Raw genomic sequence first — 19,258 nt, 5'->3', positions numbered from 1 at the left:
CCACCGTAGCTCACCTCCTCCCAGCATCTACTCCGCTCTGTGCCGGCTGCCGTCCAGCCGGCACATGCACAGAGCAGAGCCGGCGCGTCACTAGTGACGTTTCTGTGCGGGCCTTGTTTACTGCACCTGTTTTCACGTGGTCAAATTGCGGCTGTCTGCATAAGATTGCATTATCTAATGGGGGCGGGCATGGGCAGAAATTCTGCGGGGAAATCCTGCCACAAAATTTCCAGCTGTGTGCAGGAGGCCATGCACTCTTGGCTGGTGGATGGTGGCTGGGCTTCACCCTCTCTCTCCTCTTCCCTGTCCTTCCTGAGGGCAACTATTTTGCTTTGCAGTGTACTGATAAAGGATCCCTTCAACGCTGATGGCAGAGAATAGATGTTCAGCTTACTTCCCTCTGTCATTGACTATAATGCAAAACGGATAGGTGCTTTCAGTTTATGAACTGGAACAATAATGCTTCAAGCTGCACCTTTTGTTTTTCTGAATGGGGGGGAAGAACTGAAGGCGGTTGAACTAAACCCAAACTGAAAGCGAAAACGTGTATTACTCTGGGGCCACTTAATTTTTGTTCTTTTTAGAAAAAGAAAATTGAAAGTGAAGGTTGAGTGTCCACGGGCGGGATGGAATATCGCAAAGGATATTCCGCTGCGGGGGAGCACTAATGTCAACGTGATCTTCCGCGATGAGCCCATCTTAATGATGGGTTCATTGCGGAGAATCGCGGCATGCCACAACTTTTAAACAGAGTATAAAATCACGACTTTTTTTCCCCCCGCTCGTGTACGTTGGGCTGCGCTGTCCATAGTTATCATATGGAAAGCATGCCATGCGTGCTCCGTGTGCGTTTTATCACCACGGATCACGCTATGTCAAATTGCCCGTAGACAGCCAACCTTATACTGAGGGATAAATGCAGATGTGAAGCTAGCCTAATGCACACCAGCATCTAGTGACTGGTTACTAACAATTGGCCCCTACGTATATATTGGGGATTTTATACATCTGAAAATAAAAACCGTAACTGTCCGATCAGAGACTGACCCCCTCGATACTTGTGCACAATGTTGTCTTGTACGAATGACTGAACTTGCTGTGAGACAGAAAAGGCTGCTGGACCTCCGATCAGAAAAGCTGTCTGAACACCCACATGTCTTTAGTTTTAAAAATCATGAAATCTACTGCTTTGTGTAAATTCATCCCCTTTTTTTTTTTTAAATCTCCTTCCTTTTTCTACAGGGTCTTCTTGACCTGAAAAGCAGATTTGACCGGTTCCTTCAAGAATCCTTTAGTAATGATCGTCTTTTCAAGCAAACCATTGCTGGTGACTTTGAGTATTTTCTTAATCTGAACTCCAGGTCCCCCGAATACCTTTCCTTATTTATCGATGACAAGCTGAAAAAAGGAGTCAAAGGAGTAAGTGCAGTAGATCATCTGATACTGATGGATATATGTTGTGGGGGGATAGAATGGCATGCCCTGAGTGACTGGAGACACATGGAAATCTTGGGAAGAAACTCTGAATGGTCTCCTTGCCTGCTAGCAACAGGCCTGTTATTTCCCTTATGTTAGTAGATAGAAGTGGGCTAAAGAATGATAGCAACAGTGGCATCCTCGTGGTTTCCATACCCTCTATAGGTTAGAGAAGACTCGCCATGTCTAGGGGGGGTGGAAGGGTAAATCATGAGGGTCACGTGATTGGTGGGTTGTTCCTGTGCTCCTAATACCTGAATGCTGATGTAACCTGTGTTCTCTTTAAAAGCTGACAGAACAAGAAGTAGAATCCATACTGGACAAGGCGATGGTCTTATTTAGATTTATGCAAGAAAAAGATGTATTTGAACGTTACTACAAGCAACATTTGGCCCGACGACTTCTCACCAACAAGAGTGTGTCTGATGACTCCGAAAAGAACATGATCTCTAAGCTGAAGGTAAGAATATCCTCATGTGTCATAATGTAATGCTACAGCGTAATTCATCCTGATACACAGTAAGTGTACGCTCCCCGGGATTTAGTAGGATTCAGATGGGGTGCTGTACATTTCAAGATATTGAGGTCTTCATATTTTGACTGTGAAAGCATCTGTATGATGCAAGCAGTAGAGCCTAAATACAGGTATACGTTAATATACAGTGGCATTAGCCCAGTTGGTATTAGCCTTCGCGGTTTACTTTTGAAGCCAGTACTCTGCCATAATTCCATAGATCTGTAGCTGTTGCACAATAGCAGTTCTGTTTGTCTTTGACTGAATGCCTGCAGGCAGATTATCGCAGTGGAATTCACGGCCAGGCGCCTGCAGCAATGTCCGTCCATAGACATGCAATGGTAAATTATTCTCCCCTGCCCACGAGCGGGGGAGAATCGCAGCATGTTCTAATCTGTGTGCAAAATCAAGCGGATGGCTTCCATTGCAGTCAATGGAAGCTGTCCGTCCCACGATACTTCTGCTGTGAGCACTGCAGGAAGTCATGTCGCAGCCCAGCATGTCATGCGCTACACTGCGCATTTGCGCCAGCTGAGACTCACAGCAGATCCAGAGAGGCGAGTATGGGGTCTCTGGGGAGCGTCTGGTCGGATTCCGCTGCGAGATTTCAACCTGGCTGTGGGCAGGAAGCCTAAGGGGTTATTTCATAGGATGATGATCTCTTTTTATTTAAATCAAGATTGCGTAAGCACAGCAAACACTCCTCCCCTCAAGTTGTCCAGTCTTTCAAAGACTGAACAAATGCTATTTAAATGACGTGAAAGGCAACGAACGACTATTTTTATGCAGGCTGAAACTCGACGACGAATGATTAGATGGCTTCGCATTTAGACAGAACTATTATTGCACAGATTCGTCTACACAGGTTTTGAGCGTTAATAGTTTTGTGTAAATGGGCCTTAAGCCTAGTAGTATGAAGCTTCCTGTTCTACAGCATTCACTTCACAGTAATCACAGGCAGAATTACAATGATGGGTAACACCTACAAGTTGATAACACAGAATCCATCAGTCGCAATAGGTGATGGTCACGGTTCACCTCCTCCCCTTCTCTGCACAATGACCTCAGAAGTCAGAATTCCTTCCAGTCTACTTTTTTTGTATGCTCCATGAGGCTGCTGTTAAAAAGGAAGTGTCAGACTACAACACTTAGTGGCTCGAGTGAAAACTGCAAGATGCTAGCTTTTTTTTTTTTCTTCTTAAATCCTAGTGGCATGGAAACTTAAAGGGAATGTGTCATCAGTAAAGGAGATTAAGGATGGATTTACACCTGCGCCACAGGTTCAGGCTGCTTGCTCTATTTGTGACCAAACAGCTCAGTCTCAGGACAAAACCGAACAGCGCCAAATGGATCCTATTGACTATAATGGGGTCATTTGGTTTCTGCTTAGCTGCCTAACGCAGATGTGACACCGACCTAAATCAAGCTTTTATGTATTTAAAAAAAAGAAGTGTTAGTCTGGACATTGTCTGCTTACTTGTTATGATAGAAAGTTGCTTGTCTAAGGGCTCCTGCACACTGGTGAGAGCGGTAACAGGCTGTGATTCACGGCCCAATATCGCCCTCACAATCCTTCTGAAAACCTCTGGATGTGAGACGTATTCACATGGAAGCGGCCTCCCATTCCTGCTGGGGTTCCCTTCATCTCTGGCGCGGCTGTCACAGCTGTGGCAGGAAATTGCGACGTTCTCCCACTGTCTTCAATGGGGCCGGCCCATTATCGCAATATCGCAAAAAAAGGAGCTGCTGCGATTTTTTTTTTTTATTTATTTATTTTTTTTTCTATCACGCAGCATCGCAGGAGTGAAAACATCGCAAATGAGAATGAAACCATTGGTTTTATAATCATGCGTTTTCACTCACTCTCGCATCGCAAGAAGATAGTGTGATTTTTCTCGCCAGCGTGAAGGAGCCCTGAAGCGCATAGGACGATGCTTCCCAACTGCAGTGCCACAGCACTATGAGTGAGAATTAACCACATTAACGTTATGTAGCTGCTGTTGATTAGCATTACAGGGAAGTGGGGATAAAGACTTAAAAGGTTGGAAGACAATGGCATAGAAAGACAAAAAAATCGGAAAGCAACTTACAGCAGCTTGGGGGAAATAAATTGCTTAAGGTGACATAAAAAGCACTTATTTTCTTTCAGACGGAGTGCGGTTGCCAATTTACATCAAAGTTGGAAGGCATGTTCAGAGACATGAGCATCTCAAACACCACTATGGATGAATTCCGGCAACATTTACAGACCACAGGGGTATGAAAGAGTATATACATATTATCGATGTTATGTTTTATTTCTGCAGTCCCGACTGTGTGCTTCATATCGGTGTATTCTGATCTTATGTTCCAGGTTTCCTTAGGGGGTGTAGATCTCACAGTCAGAGTACTTACCACTGGCTATTGGCCCACACAATCTGCTACACCAAAATGCAACATCCCACCAGCTCCTAGGCATGCTTTTGAAATATTTAGAAGGTATGTATAGAAGTTGGAGTTTACACTTTTTTTTAAAGGGCTTCATGTAGCTTAAAAGCAGATAAATGTCTTACAGAAGAACTCCATTATCCATAGTGACCTATTATAAAGCGGTTCAGATTTCTATAGAGCAATATTATATATGCTTTGTGTGGCACAGAGAGTTAAGGCAGCAGAATGCAGTCCTAAACTCTCGCTCACGACCTGAAGGTTGCGAGTTCAATCCCCACTTGGTTCAGGTAGCCGGCTCAAGACTACCTGATACGACCTTCCATCCTTCTGAGCGACCTATTACAAAGCAGTTCAGATTACCTGAAGGCATTTGGCGCTATACAAATAAGTCCCCTTTCCCACTAGAGTTTTTAAGAACCTTCCACTCTAACTTTGGCATTGTACCTATGTGCATCCTCACCAGCCACAGTCTAACTTGAGCACCCAGAAGACAACATGCTGGTACTCATTCTGCTTGCATAGGTAGTCAACATCCATATATGCCATTACAAGAAGGTTTTGGCATGTTTTACAGTACGGTCTCAAGAGCATGGTGCAGACTGCTGCGTTTAAGGCGGATTTACACGCAATGATTATCGCTCAAAATTTGTCCAAGCGACTGCTTTTGAGTGATAGCTGCTGTGTGTACATGCGCGCCCATCGCGCACTTACTGTGCACTCTTCGTTCATTGCTGACTTCAAGTCAGCATAAAAGCCTTGTCCCTGATAACAGGGACGGCATGCTGTGTTCTCTGTGAGCAGCACTGATGGCATTATATGCAGCAGAGCAAAGCAGATGTATTTAAAGAACTACCAGCTGTTCTCTAAATACATGCAAATGAAGCAATTAGCTAATGCAAAATGAGCGCTCAAAAATGTCCGTTTTTGACGAATTGTGAGCGATCATCTTGCCGTGTAAATGGGGTTTAGTGGGCTTAGCTCCGCGATAGATTGCACAACCAAAGATCACTATCTCTTCACTGATGATACTTCAGATCTGGGTTTTGAATAGAAAATACAGGGTTGGAGAAATTAAACTTTCTCAAGTCAAAGGCCTCTGGAAGGCGCTCTGCTGCTCCAAATGAGACTAAATTCAAACTAAGGCCACTTCAGACAGTGCATTTGCCATTTGTGAAAGAATAGATAAAAATGTAGCTAAGTTGCAGACGGGTAGCTCTGTAGTGGACTGATCTGCATTAGTGTCAGATCTGAAGGACCGCATTCGTTAGCATGTTATAGCTATTACAAGTGACTGCATTCAGTGGTGGAAAGCATGCTTTTGTGAATGGAGAACGTTGTTGAAAGCCAAGATGGACATATTGAACATTTTGTAGTGTGATTTACAAAGCTACAGCGCCACCTATCTGCGATTTTTACAATTGTATTTATTTTTTTTAATGCCAAGCCTATCGCCTGTAGTGGCCGTTGTTTGATTTTCCGTCTCATTTGGAGCTGCGGAACACCTTGCAGGCGCCTCTGAGTTGGGGAAATGCAATTTCGTTAACTTTGTATATAACTCGGGGCTAGAGATATCTAGGAGCCCATTACAGTGCCCAAATGTCAAATTGCTTCCTGAAGGGTTTCACGGGACTAGAAAGTCTACAGTATCTTATCCACCCCAGTGTAACCAGATTCTGCAGATGAATACTTGTTTCATTATGTTCTGTACAATTATATTTACTGTAATTAGTGTTTGACTTTTGGCCGGTTGTACATAATTTTCTATTTTTGTCTTCCTTGCCCCTGAAGGTTTTACCTTGCTAAGCACAGTGGCCGACAGCTAACATTGCAGCACCACATGGGCTCAGCAGATCTCAATGCTACGTTCTATGGGCCTGTAAAGAAGGTAAAGTAATCTTCCCGTGTGGCAGGGATGTGCCGCTATTTCACATGACGTAGGAATTGGTATGTTTAGATTTTATAGGGTTGTCTGCTCGTTGTCCTAGGAGGATGGCTCAGAGGTCGGGGTAGGAGGCGCTCAGGTTACTGGATCTAACACAAGAAAACACATACTGCAAGTCTCCACCTTCCAAATGACTATATTAATGCTCTTCAACAACAGAGAAAAGTATACTTTTGAGGTAAGTTATTAAAAAACCTAAGGTGAATTTGAGGCTGTTGCCCTTAAAAGCTAAATGAGAGTTAAGCCATTTAATATTGTGTTTTTTTTTTGTTTGTTTTTTTTTTAAGAAGCTAAATCTTTGACATTATGGTGGCGGATCTAGATGTCTTTCAAAGATAGCAGCTGTAGTGGGATAATGTGACAGTCATGCAAATGAGTGCATGATCCTCCACAGCGCCACCTATTGGAAGGCAGCTAACCTAGGAGTAAAAAACTAAATAAAAGAAAAATCCAATTTTAACAGGCCTTGCAATATAACTAGTAGTGTAAGGCAAACCAGAATAACTGTTCACATACAGACTTGAAAGCCTCTCACCTGGCCAACCAGAATCCTCCAGTACACTGATAAGGTGCAAGAACCCTGAAACCACTTGTATATACACGGACATTCTGCTTTGGCTTACAGCCTAATTTATATTACAGGGCCATATACTTACTGATACACCGATACAAGAGGGTGGGCATATACACCACTTAACCCCTAGCTATTCCAGCACAGATTAGTACATGATACGTGTAGTGCACCATGCAGGCTTGCAACCTATTAATGATGCCATATTAGAATCCAGTAGGTTGCCCTGCACCCCACAGGTGAACCACGCCGGCGTGTGGTTCAGTATAAGGAGGGCTTGTGAGTGGTTCATCAGTGTCCAGCACATGTTTAACTTTCTCCTCCATTTAGCATTCTGGCTGTCTGCATGTTGGGGATTAAGTGGTGTATATGCCTGCCCTCTTGTACCGGTTTATCAGTAAGTATATGGGCTCATGCCCACGGTCAGGTCAGATTCCACATTTGCGGGGAATGGATGGGGGGGAGGGGTGGGGCGCGTCTGACTGCAAATTCCACAGCGATAATCTGTCCATAGGCATTAGCCCTCTGGCAGCTCTGTCTTTTTAGTTTGGTTTTTGCTTTTTTTTTTTTTTCATATTACAAGGGCTGTTAATGTTGGATCTGACCAATAGGTGGTGCTGTGAAGAATTATTCCATTACTCATTTGTATTGCTTTTTTTAAATTATCCATGTGCAGAGATTACATGTAAAACTAGGAAAACTTGCTTAAAAAAATGGTGTCTTTGTTCTCAGTGCCATAGCAACGTCCTGTTTACACATATGGCATTGTTAATCACAGAATCGGAAGATTTAAGTTTTGGGACTTGTTCAGATCTGCACTAGAGGCTCAATTCGGGACTTCCAGCATAGAGCCGTCCTAAAAGCCTGGATGAAATGGCATATCCCACTACCAAATTTGTTACTATGAACTCGTGATCTGTAGCCCCAGTGATGCTCTGTATACAGGTGACATTCACTTGTGGTTAAGTTTAAGTTTCTATACGGGACATAAATTATGTTCCCTTTCAAGGCAGTTTGTTAGCTACAGCAAAAAAAGACTTCTGCTGAAAGTTGCGCCACCTCCTGTCCAGAAGTTGTCTGGTATTGAAGCTCAGCCCCATTCACTTCAGTGGAGTAGAGCTGCAATACCACCCACAACCTGGGGGCAGATGTGGTGCTATTCTTAGAAGAAAGCAACCCCTTTAGACGTCAGACAGTGGATTGGAAAGGGTTAAAGACCTTATGGTTTAAGGCTGTACAGCTCTGATGTAAGACATCCCTCTGGGTTCTCTTACTGTATATTGCCAGCCCCTCTGCTGAGGAGGCTTATCTAACGTATCACGTCATGCAGTACTGGCTTTAGCCAACAGATGGCGCCGTTGTATAATGGCCGAAAAATAGTAAGCCCCCTAGGAAAACCAGGATACAAATTGGATTGGAAAGGGTTAATATTCCAGAATGAGACTTTACACTGTGGTGGTTCTTTAATCATGCAGAACAGGTGACTTCAAAAATTGAGAGTTTATAATCTATGAACCATAAGGAAGAATGCAACTTCTATCAGTTGCTGCAGAACCGTTTTGTGAAGTAAGAGGGCCCTCTATGTTCACCATTGATATGAAATGCCCATATTTCTTCACAAACAATACGTATCCCGCAGATACTGCAGACCTTATGTTCTGAAGAACCTCTTGATGGAGTGAGTTGTGTTTCATCTTAGTCAGCCTGTGCTGTACACAGGAGAAGGAACTTCTGCGAGATCATAAATGGAGGACTTGGCACTTTGGGCAGAGACCTTGCCCCTGGAGGAACTGACACAAGTCAGTTGACTCCGCCCCTGGAGGACCTAAATGGGGATGTCCGCTTTGTACTCCAAGACAGAAAAAAAAAATTTGTATGATAAAAAGTATACCAAAACTATTTTAATGTGTGGGGAGCAATCCTAGTAATATGTCTACCCTGGTTATCAGCCATTTAGTTTGGATCAAGACTGTAGGACCGGGTATTTCAGACTATTGTTTCCTGTTACCAACCAGTTCTGATGTGGGAAAGCTAATAGCGTTTCCTGTCCGTTTGATAGGTGAGACCTAGGACATTCAGTGGATGGGCATTGTCCGTGTGCTGTCGGATGTGAATTGCACCAGAATCCCTTGAGCTCCCTTGGGTTATGACAGTGTGCCACTAGCCTGATGCAGTTCCTTCTCCTTTATTTGTTTTTATGGTTTGGGGACGTGTTGGATATCACTAGTTAGCTGTGATTCGTCTGTCTAGTACAATTTGTGTACGAGAAGCACTTTTTAAAACCCTGCTTTATTTATTTAGGAAATTCAACAAGAGACGGACATCCCAGAGCGGGAGCTTGTGAGGGCACTTCAGTCTCTGGCCTGTGGAAAGCCAACCCAACGAGTCCTTACAAAAGAACCCAAATCTAAAGAAATAGAGAGTGGGCACATGTTCACTGTAAATGATCAGTTTACTTCCAAACTTCATAGAGTTAAAATCCAAACAGGTGGGTACAACAATACAGGAATGATTAATGCTGGCATACTGGGGGCTTATGTCCCCCCCCCCCACAAAAAATAGGTTTCAAATGTGGCCTTGGATGTTCACTTATGTTTTTTTGAAAAGTTGTAATTCTGCATTTTAAAAGAAGTAATTAAGGAAACAAAGACTAGCAGTAATACACCAGATAACCGGAACAAAGTCCGGGCCGTCGAATGCGTATACATTTTGTATCAGATTGGCAGAGATCAGTCACAAGAAGTTTTTGTTCTCCTTTTATTCAGAGTCTGCACATAGAGACAAAAGGCCAGCTCACCCATGTGCACACGAGACAAATACAGATACGAAGACCTGGCTCCCACCATCCCTATCCCTGCTTGGGAATTAATTCCCGGAGGGATGGTGGGAGATGTCTTGGTATCTGTACTTGTCTTGTGTGCACATGGGTGATCTTGCGTGACTTGAAGTATTTAGCCAGTCTGGCCAGATTTTTTTTTTCTTCAAGTTTCTTCAAATTTCTCTGGATTTTTCTGGCTCATTTACAGGACTTTATAGAATGTAGTGCAGGAGTCTCCCAGCTTGAGCCAGTGATGTAGAGAGGGGGAATGTGTAGGACATACATAATTATGATTTCATGAGCACAAAATTAGAAAACTAGTTGATTATCCGCAAGAGGCATAGCTGATGTGACAAGACCCTAGGAAAATCCAAGTATGTATTCACTAAGTGGGAAACTGCTGACTCCTAACTGCAGCCATGCTTTATATAGTAAGCTCTGTAGAGGAATTGTATTGGATTATGGTACCATTGACCACTATTGTGGGGGAAACTATCTACTTCCTCACCATCTTATGTCCTGGGATATCTAGTGTCCACCTACGGAGGACTTTGTCAAATGGTGATTCGCCACTAATGATGTGTAGAGAGCTGAAAAGTGAAACTTGTAGTCATTCAGGTTCTAATTGTATGGCTTGGCAAAGCTGTATGTACCTGGAAAAAGCCTGAATCATGTATTTGATTCTCTGGGCCCTTTCCTTTCCAGAATTACAGAGGGGTGGTGGAAAGTGTGATCAATATACTTAACACAATGCAATGCCCAGTTATCCTATTCCTTAATAATCATACAGATGAAGGGATAATGTGGGTTAAGCCGAAGTGGGGTTTTGGGTGACCGTGTGTTGGGACTACCATTTAGTTTGGCATGGGCTACTCTCCAGGTGCTTGACACATCTAACAGGGCGTAGAGTGATGTCTTTGGGCAGTTTTGTAACTTGGCGTATTAGCTAGGCCCTCATAGGGTCCATTCAATGTGCCATAGAACACGTGGCAACATTACTGTTAGCAATTAACCACCTATCCACATAAACCCATTTTACCTGTCCTTTTTCCTTACAAAATTGTAAAGTAGGTAGACTTGGGCCTAATGTCCATGGCTGCGTCAGATTCCGCATGTGGGAGCCCACTGTAGAATCCGACCCTGCGTACCTGTCTGGGTCTTTTTTTTTTTTTTTTTTTTTTCTGTACTGCAGATGGTGCAAAAGTGCCGGTGGCACACATGCGCAATACCCTTTTTTTTTTTTTTTTTTTTTTAATTCCTGCAGACGGGCAATTGGTTTACATCAGGCTCATTAAGAATCATTAACACCAAAATCACCCACAGGACAAGAAACGCTGAAATTTGAATACCCTCATTAATATCTAACTTTTATTGAATGAAATTAAAATACTAAGAGGCATAAGAATTAAAAATACCAACACCTGCCCAGCAAACCTGGGGGCACTAAGCCATCTATAATATATCATTCAATGCTGCTGCAATATGTTGTATACTGTGCTTAAGTCTCAGTGGAGAATGGAGTGCTTTTTGTTTTGTGTGGGGTTTTTTTTTAGCATTGGTTGTTCCCAGTAAGTGCTGTCTTGAATAGTTTAAAGGTGTGTGTGTAGTCATCTGTGTATTTTAACACCTTCCCCACTATAGGGCGTACATTTACTTCCTTCGGGGTATGTATTAAGGGAGATCGTGGGGTGACCTTCCTTCATGCAGTGCAGGAGCTGGCTGTTTATTACAGCTGACACCTGGGAACAACAGCTCCACTCGGCTGCGTGGTTAACCCTTTAAATGCCCAGATTGCATCATGGCAGCCGGGTGCCTACTGAAAGGCCCCAGGGCTGTCTTTGCAGAATATCTGTCAAGCCATGTCTGTGGGTTGGCTTGATAGACTGCCTGCCCGATCGCAGTATGATGTAATGCTATGGCATTACATCATACTGCGGGAGCAACTAAAGCATCGCTAGTTGTTGTCCCCTGTGGGGACTAAAAAGAGTACAAATGATAATAAAGTTTTACTAATTGTTGGGGGGGGGAAAGTAATAAGTTAAAAAAAATAAATACATAAATAACCCTTACCATATTTACAATAAAAATCTAAATTCTAAAACAAAAACCTATTTGATATCGCTGCAGCTGTAAAAGTTTGATCTAGCAAAAAAAGCATTATTTACCTCGCATGGTGAATGTTGTCTGAAAATTAAAAAAAAAACAAACAAAAAAAAAAAATTAAAATAAAATGCCTGTCTCCAAGGAAAAATGCAATAAAAAGCAATTAAAAAGTCATGTATTGTGAAAAGATACCAATGCAAACTACAGGACGTCCCGCAAAAAATGAGCCAGCGCACAACTATGTCGATGGAAACAAAGTTATTGCGCGCAGAAGATGGCGGCTGAATTTTTAAAGTCTTAAAAAAAAGTACAGCAAAAAAAGCCCCTATGTTTTCGAATGGTAGTAATCGTAATGACCCATAGAATAAAGTTATCAGGTCATTTTTGCTGCAGTGTGTGCGCCGTAGAAACAAGACGCACTGAAAGATGGCGGAAATTTATATATTTTTTTTATTTCCATTTTATTCCACGTAAATATTTTTAAAAGCTTTTTCAATACATTAAATAGCACCATTGAAAAATATAACTTGTTCCACAAAAAACAAGCCCTCATACAGCTACGATGATGGAGTTACGATTTTTTTTTTTTTAAGGGGGGGGGGGGGAGGAAAAAACAAAAATGGGAAAAGTTATTAAGGGGTAAAAATACCAATTTTTTCTTTTTTTTTTTTTAAATAAATATTCTAGAGTTGACTAGAGCTGAGCGAACGTACTCGGTGAGGGCGATTTCGCAATCAAGCACCGCGATTTTCGAGTACTTCACTACTCGGGTGAAAAGTACTCGGGTGCGCTGTGGGGCGGGGGGTTGCAGATGGGAGTGAGGGGTAGCAGCGGGGAACAGGGGCGAGCCCTCTCTTTCTCCCGCTGCAACCCCCCGCCCCACAGCGCACCCGAGTACTTTTCACCCGAGTAGTGAAGTACTCGAAAATCGCGGTGCTCGATTGCGAAATCGCCCTTACCGAGTACGTTCGCTCATCTCTAGAGTTGTCCATAAAATCCCACACTATATAAAAATATCAGTGTATGTGCCACAAGGAAGGCAAGAAGAAAAATGAAAAATGTCAGGTCTTGAAATGGTTAATATATCTAGTAACTTTTAATATCAGTGAGATTACTAAAACACACTTCATATAAACTGTACTCCTGTCTGGCCTATCAGATTTGACTAAAGTGTTTTTACTCTCTTCAGTGGCAGCCAAACAAGGTGAATCTGACCCGGAAAGAAAAGAGACTCGACAGAAAGTCGACGATGATAGAAAACATGAGATAGAAGCGGCTATAGTTCGGATTATGAAATCTAGAAAGAAAATGCAGCACAATGTATTAGTAGCAGAGGTAATGCTAACTTTTTATCGACTACTAATATTTTTATTTATAGGAATGGTTTATAGTTAATATTTGATGTCTAAATTGGCATTGCGTTTCTAGGAAATTTTGATCATTTGTCAGATATAGTAACACAACCCTGACAACTACCCCATGGTGTATAAAACTGTAATGCATTCCATTGGAAGGATTCACTTTTTCTATATGCCCAATTTGCATTGTCACTCTCACACAATCTACTGCACAGCAGTTCACACAGGCCGATCGGTCAGTTTATGCAGGCTTAAAAATAGGAACAATCAGCGAACAAGTTATCGGCTTTTCACTCAATTTCGCACAATCCAGCGAGGAACTCAACGATGACACTCGTCAGCAGTGAATCTTTCCAACTTAAAAAAGGATATTTCCTAATCCTTTCATCATGGAAGAAACGAAAATGACATTGATAACTTTGTAGCCCATTTACGTTACATTCATTCATTCATTCATTCACTCTCACTACAACAGAAGTCTGTCCCCCAAGGAAAAATCTCTTCCCCGGAGAGAAAAATGTCTAGCGTGATCCTCTGGTAGAAAGAAACCAAAATTCTTTTGCCCCCTCACACAACACTTGGACTCATGAAGAACTTTATAAAGGGGATGAACCGGGGTGGAGAAACTTTTCAGTTAAAGAAGGCATCTTCATTGGCTCGCAGATACATCATCTTAAAGATTAAAACTTAGACCAAGTTGTTCAGGGCTGTGAGAAAGCAGCACTGCTGGACAGTGACAAGAGACGCCCCAGAACAGGAGGATAAGCGACTATCAAAGAGAATCCATCCATGTGATTAAGCCCTTTTATTTGTCGTCAGTGTATCGATATTGTGTTTAGTAGGCCTAACTCTGGTTCTAGAATGTCACATTCATTTTCCTCAACCCAAAATTAGGGCAGTTTAGTTATTTTGAGACAAGAAAACCTCAAAGCGTATTTTGTTTTTAGATTTGTAGATCTCCTAAAAATCAGAGCTAATAAACAAATCTAATGTCATATTCGTGTTTCTCGACTCAAAATTAGGTGGTTTGAAGTGTTTTTGTTTTCTTTTTTTCTTCTATCTCAAATGAGTTAAAGTGCATTTCTGTTGTCCAGTGTAAAAGGGTCGGGCCCTTGGAATGTTGTATTTTCCACACTTTTTCTACTTGGTGTAAAGATGGCCGTCACTCCTTGAAACCGTTACAAGACTATTACTTTAAAAGACAATACTGCAATGATTGAGGAAATCCAATCCAGTGTAGGGTATTTGGAATAGTTTTTCAAGATTTGTGAAACTACATGAAGTATCAAGTTCAACAAACTTTCTGAAGAGAATGTGGAAGGAAAAGGGAAACACTCCACAAGAGGATGCTTTTAATTCTGAGAATAATCGTCATCAACTCTGGAAAGAAGTGAGAGATATCAAGAGTATTTATGCACAACAATGCTTTGCCGACCTCTGGAATGTGGCCGCAGCGCTAGGCAATCTGTTATGAAGCCATTTTTAACTAGCACAGTAAGGAAAGGGCTTGTGGGCAAAGAACTATCAAGACTGGACTGTGGACAAGTGTGGTGCATTTTTTTTTTTTTTTTTTCTTTCTTACTTTGAAGTGCCAGGGCATAGATCAGAGTTTTTCTGACCTGGAGAACCTCTTGAACCTGAATACATCCTAAAGCCCCAAAATACCCAAAGTAAATTTCTGGGAGAGTGCGTATAGCTGCTAGACCAGACACTCCATTCTATTCAAGGCATGAAGAACAGGGAAAATAAGTCGAAACTGCTGGTGATGGCACTTTCTGGCAGGACCTGGTACCCTGCCACAATTTCGGGTATACCAAGGATTATTTGATGCAGCACAAACTTCCAGTATTGGAGTGACCTGGAAACGTGCCGAATTTGATCCCTCATAGAAAAACGGTGGATTATTGTGAAGACATGAAAAGGATACATTGTACAACAAAAACAATGATTGCAAGTTTAATCCGTTTGGTTCCAGGATCAAGAAGTAAATTATGTGCAGAAGACTAGTGGAATCAATGCCTAAGAGGATGAAGCAACTAATCGCAGCCAAGGGGAGGACACATAGTAAAATGTGAAATAAACTAAACTTTATACCATTACATCTTACCTTTTTGTATTTTGTCCCAATTAATTTGCACACTACTGTAGATCTCAATTCATTATATATATATTATTTTGTACATAATCTACTTGCACAACTTTTTAATGTTTCGTTTTTTTCCCCTCTCCAGGTAACACAGCAATTGAAGGCCCGATTCCTTCCAAGTCCAGTTGTTATTAAAAAACGTATTGAAGGACTTATTGAACGTGAATATTTAGCACGAACACCTGAGGATCGCAAAGTATACACCTACGTAGCATAGAAAATGCGCCCTGCTAATTGATTTACTCTCGGACTTCATACCCCTTCGCATGGACTGGGAAGTTCTTTTAAATCATTACATGGTTACGAGCGTCATCTATTAAATTCCAGTACGTGTTCTAGAACATGCACGACCAGCCTACAAGATTTTACGACATCTGATTTCCCTTGGGGGGCCTTTGTAGATATCGATTATACAGTTCCTTTGTGGAATTGTTGACACCCAGATTTCTCTTTCTCTCGATAATGTATGGAAAGAACGGGAAACGCCAAAAAAGGAGGAAAAAAATGAATAAAGAATAAAAAAAACTAATTTAGAAAATACAAGTCAAGTTAATAAAATATTGGGGAACTTACTCCCTGACCCCAAATGTTAGTGGTGGTGTTTATGTTCATCTGCTGAATCTAATGCTTTTCTTTAAGGGTATATCAATGGAAATGCTGAGTTCTTTGTTGCAGTTCCGGTTATGGGAATAAGTTATTTGTAGTAGTCAACAGGAACATCCTTTACAATGCCAGCTTGGGTGTTGGGCTGCTGTTTATTTTGATCTTTGCACATAAACATAAAAGTTAATACTCGTGAATGCCTTTGTCTTTAAGATGAAGTCTTTAGTCTACCTTTTTATGTAAGTTTTCCCACTTCCTCTCTGGACCATCAGCACCCAATGGAGATCAATACTGTGTTGACTTTTTTTTTTCATACAAAGACCTGGAGGAAGATCCAGGATTTCCACTTCATCACAACGCTGGAAAAGCAGCTGTAAAGTAATATATTCTGTTTTTTTGGCAATTTTTTTAAAAATTGTAAAGGCAGGAGTATTTATTTGGTGTATGTTTAACCCTATTTATTCAAGCCTATGCTCAAGACACCAATCTCACGACGGCCTGTGAACTTCTGTCAGTTTGCTTATGACATGCAGAGAACTGCTTACTGCTAAAGAGTGAAACCCCTGTAGAACCTGCTATGCATATAGTGTATATAACCACTGTATTTTCCTAAAGCGATGCCTTTTCTACATGACTTCTCACTCGCGCATTACTCACCGCTTCTTGTCTCCTCTTTCGACAGCATATATGGGGGGCAGATCTTCCTTTATCACGGTTCTAGAAATAAGCCCAATGTACCAATATGCATGTTGAGCGTTGAGTGCCATTGTTGACATTGCAAGTTGAAATCCATTGTCCTGAGCATTTTATGTTTCTTTTACAGCTAGGAACGGATATTAATCTGCACCATGTTCGTACTCAATAAGAATTTAATTTTCCCCTCGGGGGTATTTATGTTCCACATAAACGTGAAAGTTGCCCATCAACCGCTCAATTGGACAGACTCTTGGCAAGTCTTGTTCTGTTCCGACCCACAGACGTAAGAAAATGTTCCAGTGTTTGCAGTTGTAAATAACATTTTACTTGTTTACTATATTCTTTTAAAAGACCATTTTATGCTATACATTTATGGTAATAGCCTGCAAATTTGCAATAAACAGGGTTTTTACTCTTCCATGTTTACATTGCAATACAAATTTCTGGGGGGAATAAAGAGGTGTAACATTCTCGACTTGCGGTTTCTATAATTTTGTATAACTTGAAAGTTAAAAGTAAGAAAATAAAACAAAAAAAAAAAACTAGTCTAGGGTTTTCCTGGTTTAGTGTATTAGCTGACGTGTCACACTAAAGGGTTCATTTGTACTATTTTATGTATATTGTTTTATTTATGCGTTCAATAATGAAACTGAGCCTCCAAACCAAAATAGATGAAAACGAACTTTATTTTGTAGCGGTGCATTTTATCACTTTTGTCATATTAGTAAGTAACAGCACTGGAAACTTGCAAGTGATTTTTCAAAGTTTTTTTTTTTTGTTTTTTTTTGCATGTATTTTCTGTTCATGGAGTTTGTATTAAGTGGGGTCTACAATAAAATGAGGAGTCATATTGACTAAACGTTGTTTGGCCCGAAGCAGACTTTGAATAATTGTCAAATATAAGAAGTGCATTATATTCCTTTTTATTCTGTAGCCATGCAATAATCATCCATACTTGTTTATAGCTTGTAAAGAAGACTGGGGTCAAGGCACAACGTGGATCCATAATTTTGATCAATTTTATTAAATGTAGTCCTAAAGAATTGGGCCAGGCCCAACCGCATCCCCTATAGTTACGCCCCCTGGTTGGCCCCAAGAGCCTTTAGGGGGCACATAAGGCCTCTCTTCATATATGGAGACCAGTGCTACGAATAAAGCATTATAGTTAGGGGTCCTGTTACATTATTTTTGCATTGGGGTCCAGAAACGTCAAGTTGCGCCTGTGTGGCCAACCTATGTATAACCACCAAATTCTATTTCCTGCTGTCGTCAAACAGCTTGCAGCTGAAAATTATATGCAGTCCGCAAGCCGCGAATGTGCCCATCACTGTACACGAAGATCTACAAAATGAGGTTCCCACCCCACCCTTTAAGGGTACATCCACACAGGATATATTTTCAGCATTGGAAAAACTACTACTAAATAATGTGAATTATCTTTATAGAACGTCAATATACTCTGCAGCACTTGACAGATCAGGAGGTATATGAACAGCCAAAATCAGACCTTTCATACCGTATTAAACAGAGTACCACCCACATTGCTACTGTTCAAAAAGCTTATAGACCGAGGAAATAGGGGTGACACAAGGTGTAAATCCTAGTTCTGTACAATGGGCATCCCATCTTTTATACAAATAGGATAGTATACATAAAGCTGTATGAGCCAGTACCTATAAATGTACAGATATGAAGTCCATTAGGGTGTGGGATATTCTGATCAGTGGAAGCGGGATAAATAGAGGATGATTTAGATTGGGAGAAATGCTATGCCTCAAATGTGTTCTTAGGGAATTCTAAAATTTGTTTGTTTTGGAGATTAACCTGTTGGCCTGAGGGGTAGCACATTGCAGAGAAATGGTGCAGCTCGGGGAAAGTCTTTGTATACGGGAGTATTAGGTTTGAACTACAGTAGAACTTATGCCCTGTTCAGATGGAACAATTAGAGAGCCTCACGATTCTCATTCGTTTGTCCACATTTAAAAACTAAACTATATCGTCCAGTTTCAGCTGGCATAAAAATTGGCACTGGCTCGGACCTTTATTGTGCAGTTTAAGCACATAGGAATGTGAAGCACTGATTAGCGTACGAGCGCTGCACAAATGCAGGCGAGCTGGTGATGACGTCATCAGCTCATCCACTTGGGCAAACGAGATTTATGAGCTGCTTGGCTGGTGTAAAAGGGCCATTAGTTTTGAGGTCATGAACAGAGTGGAGATGGACTAAGATGGTGGATAGATGAGAGGAGATATATGGCGGCACCGCACTGTGGAGAGCTTTATCAATGAGAGTAAGGGGGTTCAGATGCTGTTCTATAATCGATGGGTAACTAGTACAATGACTGGCACTGGGTGGAAGCACCAGTATAGTGGTTGGATAAAAAGATGACTGCTGTGTGAGTGGAAGCCCAGCCAGTAGTGGGTACAGTAGGCGAGATGAGAATGAATCAGGGCAACATGCATATTAGATGGTTGGCTAGTGCCGCTGAAATGTGTATCTGACTTTTCTCCAGTATGTATGGGTACCTTATGGAATCTTCTGCAGGGTCCCTGTGTCTCAGTGCACCACTGTACCGTGCTCGGTCAATGACTATAACTGAT

At 41.6% G+C, this 19,258-nt stretch overlaps 1 protein-coding gene across 2 annotated transcripts in view; it reads left to right on the top strand.

Moving 5' to 3' along the window:
- Positions 1-17,075, top strand: part of CUL3 (cullin 3) — a 56,542-nt gene extending 39,467 nt beyond the window's left edge. Inside the window, exons 8-16 of one of the 2 annotated variants that reach the window (XM_066599027.1) lie at positions 1,243-1,419; positions 1,766-1,936; positions 4,140-4,247; positions 4,344-4,468; positions 6,209-6,305; positions 6,409-6,540; positions 9,235-9,421; positions 13,044-13,189; positions 15,444-17,075. In XM_066599027.1, coding sequence (XP_066455124.1) covers positions 1,243-1,419; positions 1,766-1,936; positions 4,140-4,247; positions 4,344-4,468; positions 6,209-6,305; positions 6,409-6,540; positions 9,235-9,421; positions 13,044-13,189; positions 15,444-15,575 — 1,275 coding nt within the window. In that variant the 3' untranslated portion in view covers positions 15,576-17,075. Of the gene's footprint in view, positions 1-1,242; positions 1,420-1,765; positions 1,937-4,139; positions 4,248-4,343; positions 4,469-6,208; positions 6,306-6,405; positions 6,541-9,234; positions 9,422-13,043; positions 13,190-15,443 lie in introns of both variants that reach the window. The other variant, XM_066599018.1, reaches the window with a different exon arrangement.
- The last annotated feature ends 2,183 nt before the right edge of the window (positions 17,076-19,258 follow it).

Source organism: Eleutherodactylus coqui, chromosome 1 (genome assembly GCF_035609145.1).
Source record: "Eleutherodactylus coqui strain aEleCoq1 chromosome 1, aEleCoq1.hap1, whole genome shotgun sequence".
Classification (NCBI taxonomy): Eukaryota; Metazoa; Chordata; class Amphibia; order Anura; family Eleutherodactylidae; genus Eleutherodactylus; species Eleutherodactylus coqui.
The sequence above is the reverse complement of the archived record's forward strand: the minus strand, read 5'-3'. Positions and strand labels throughout refer to the sequence as shown.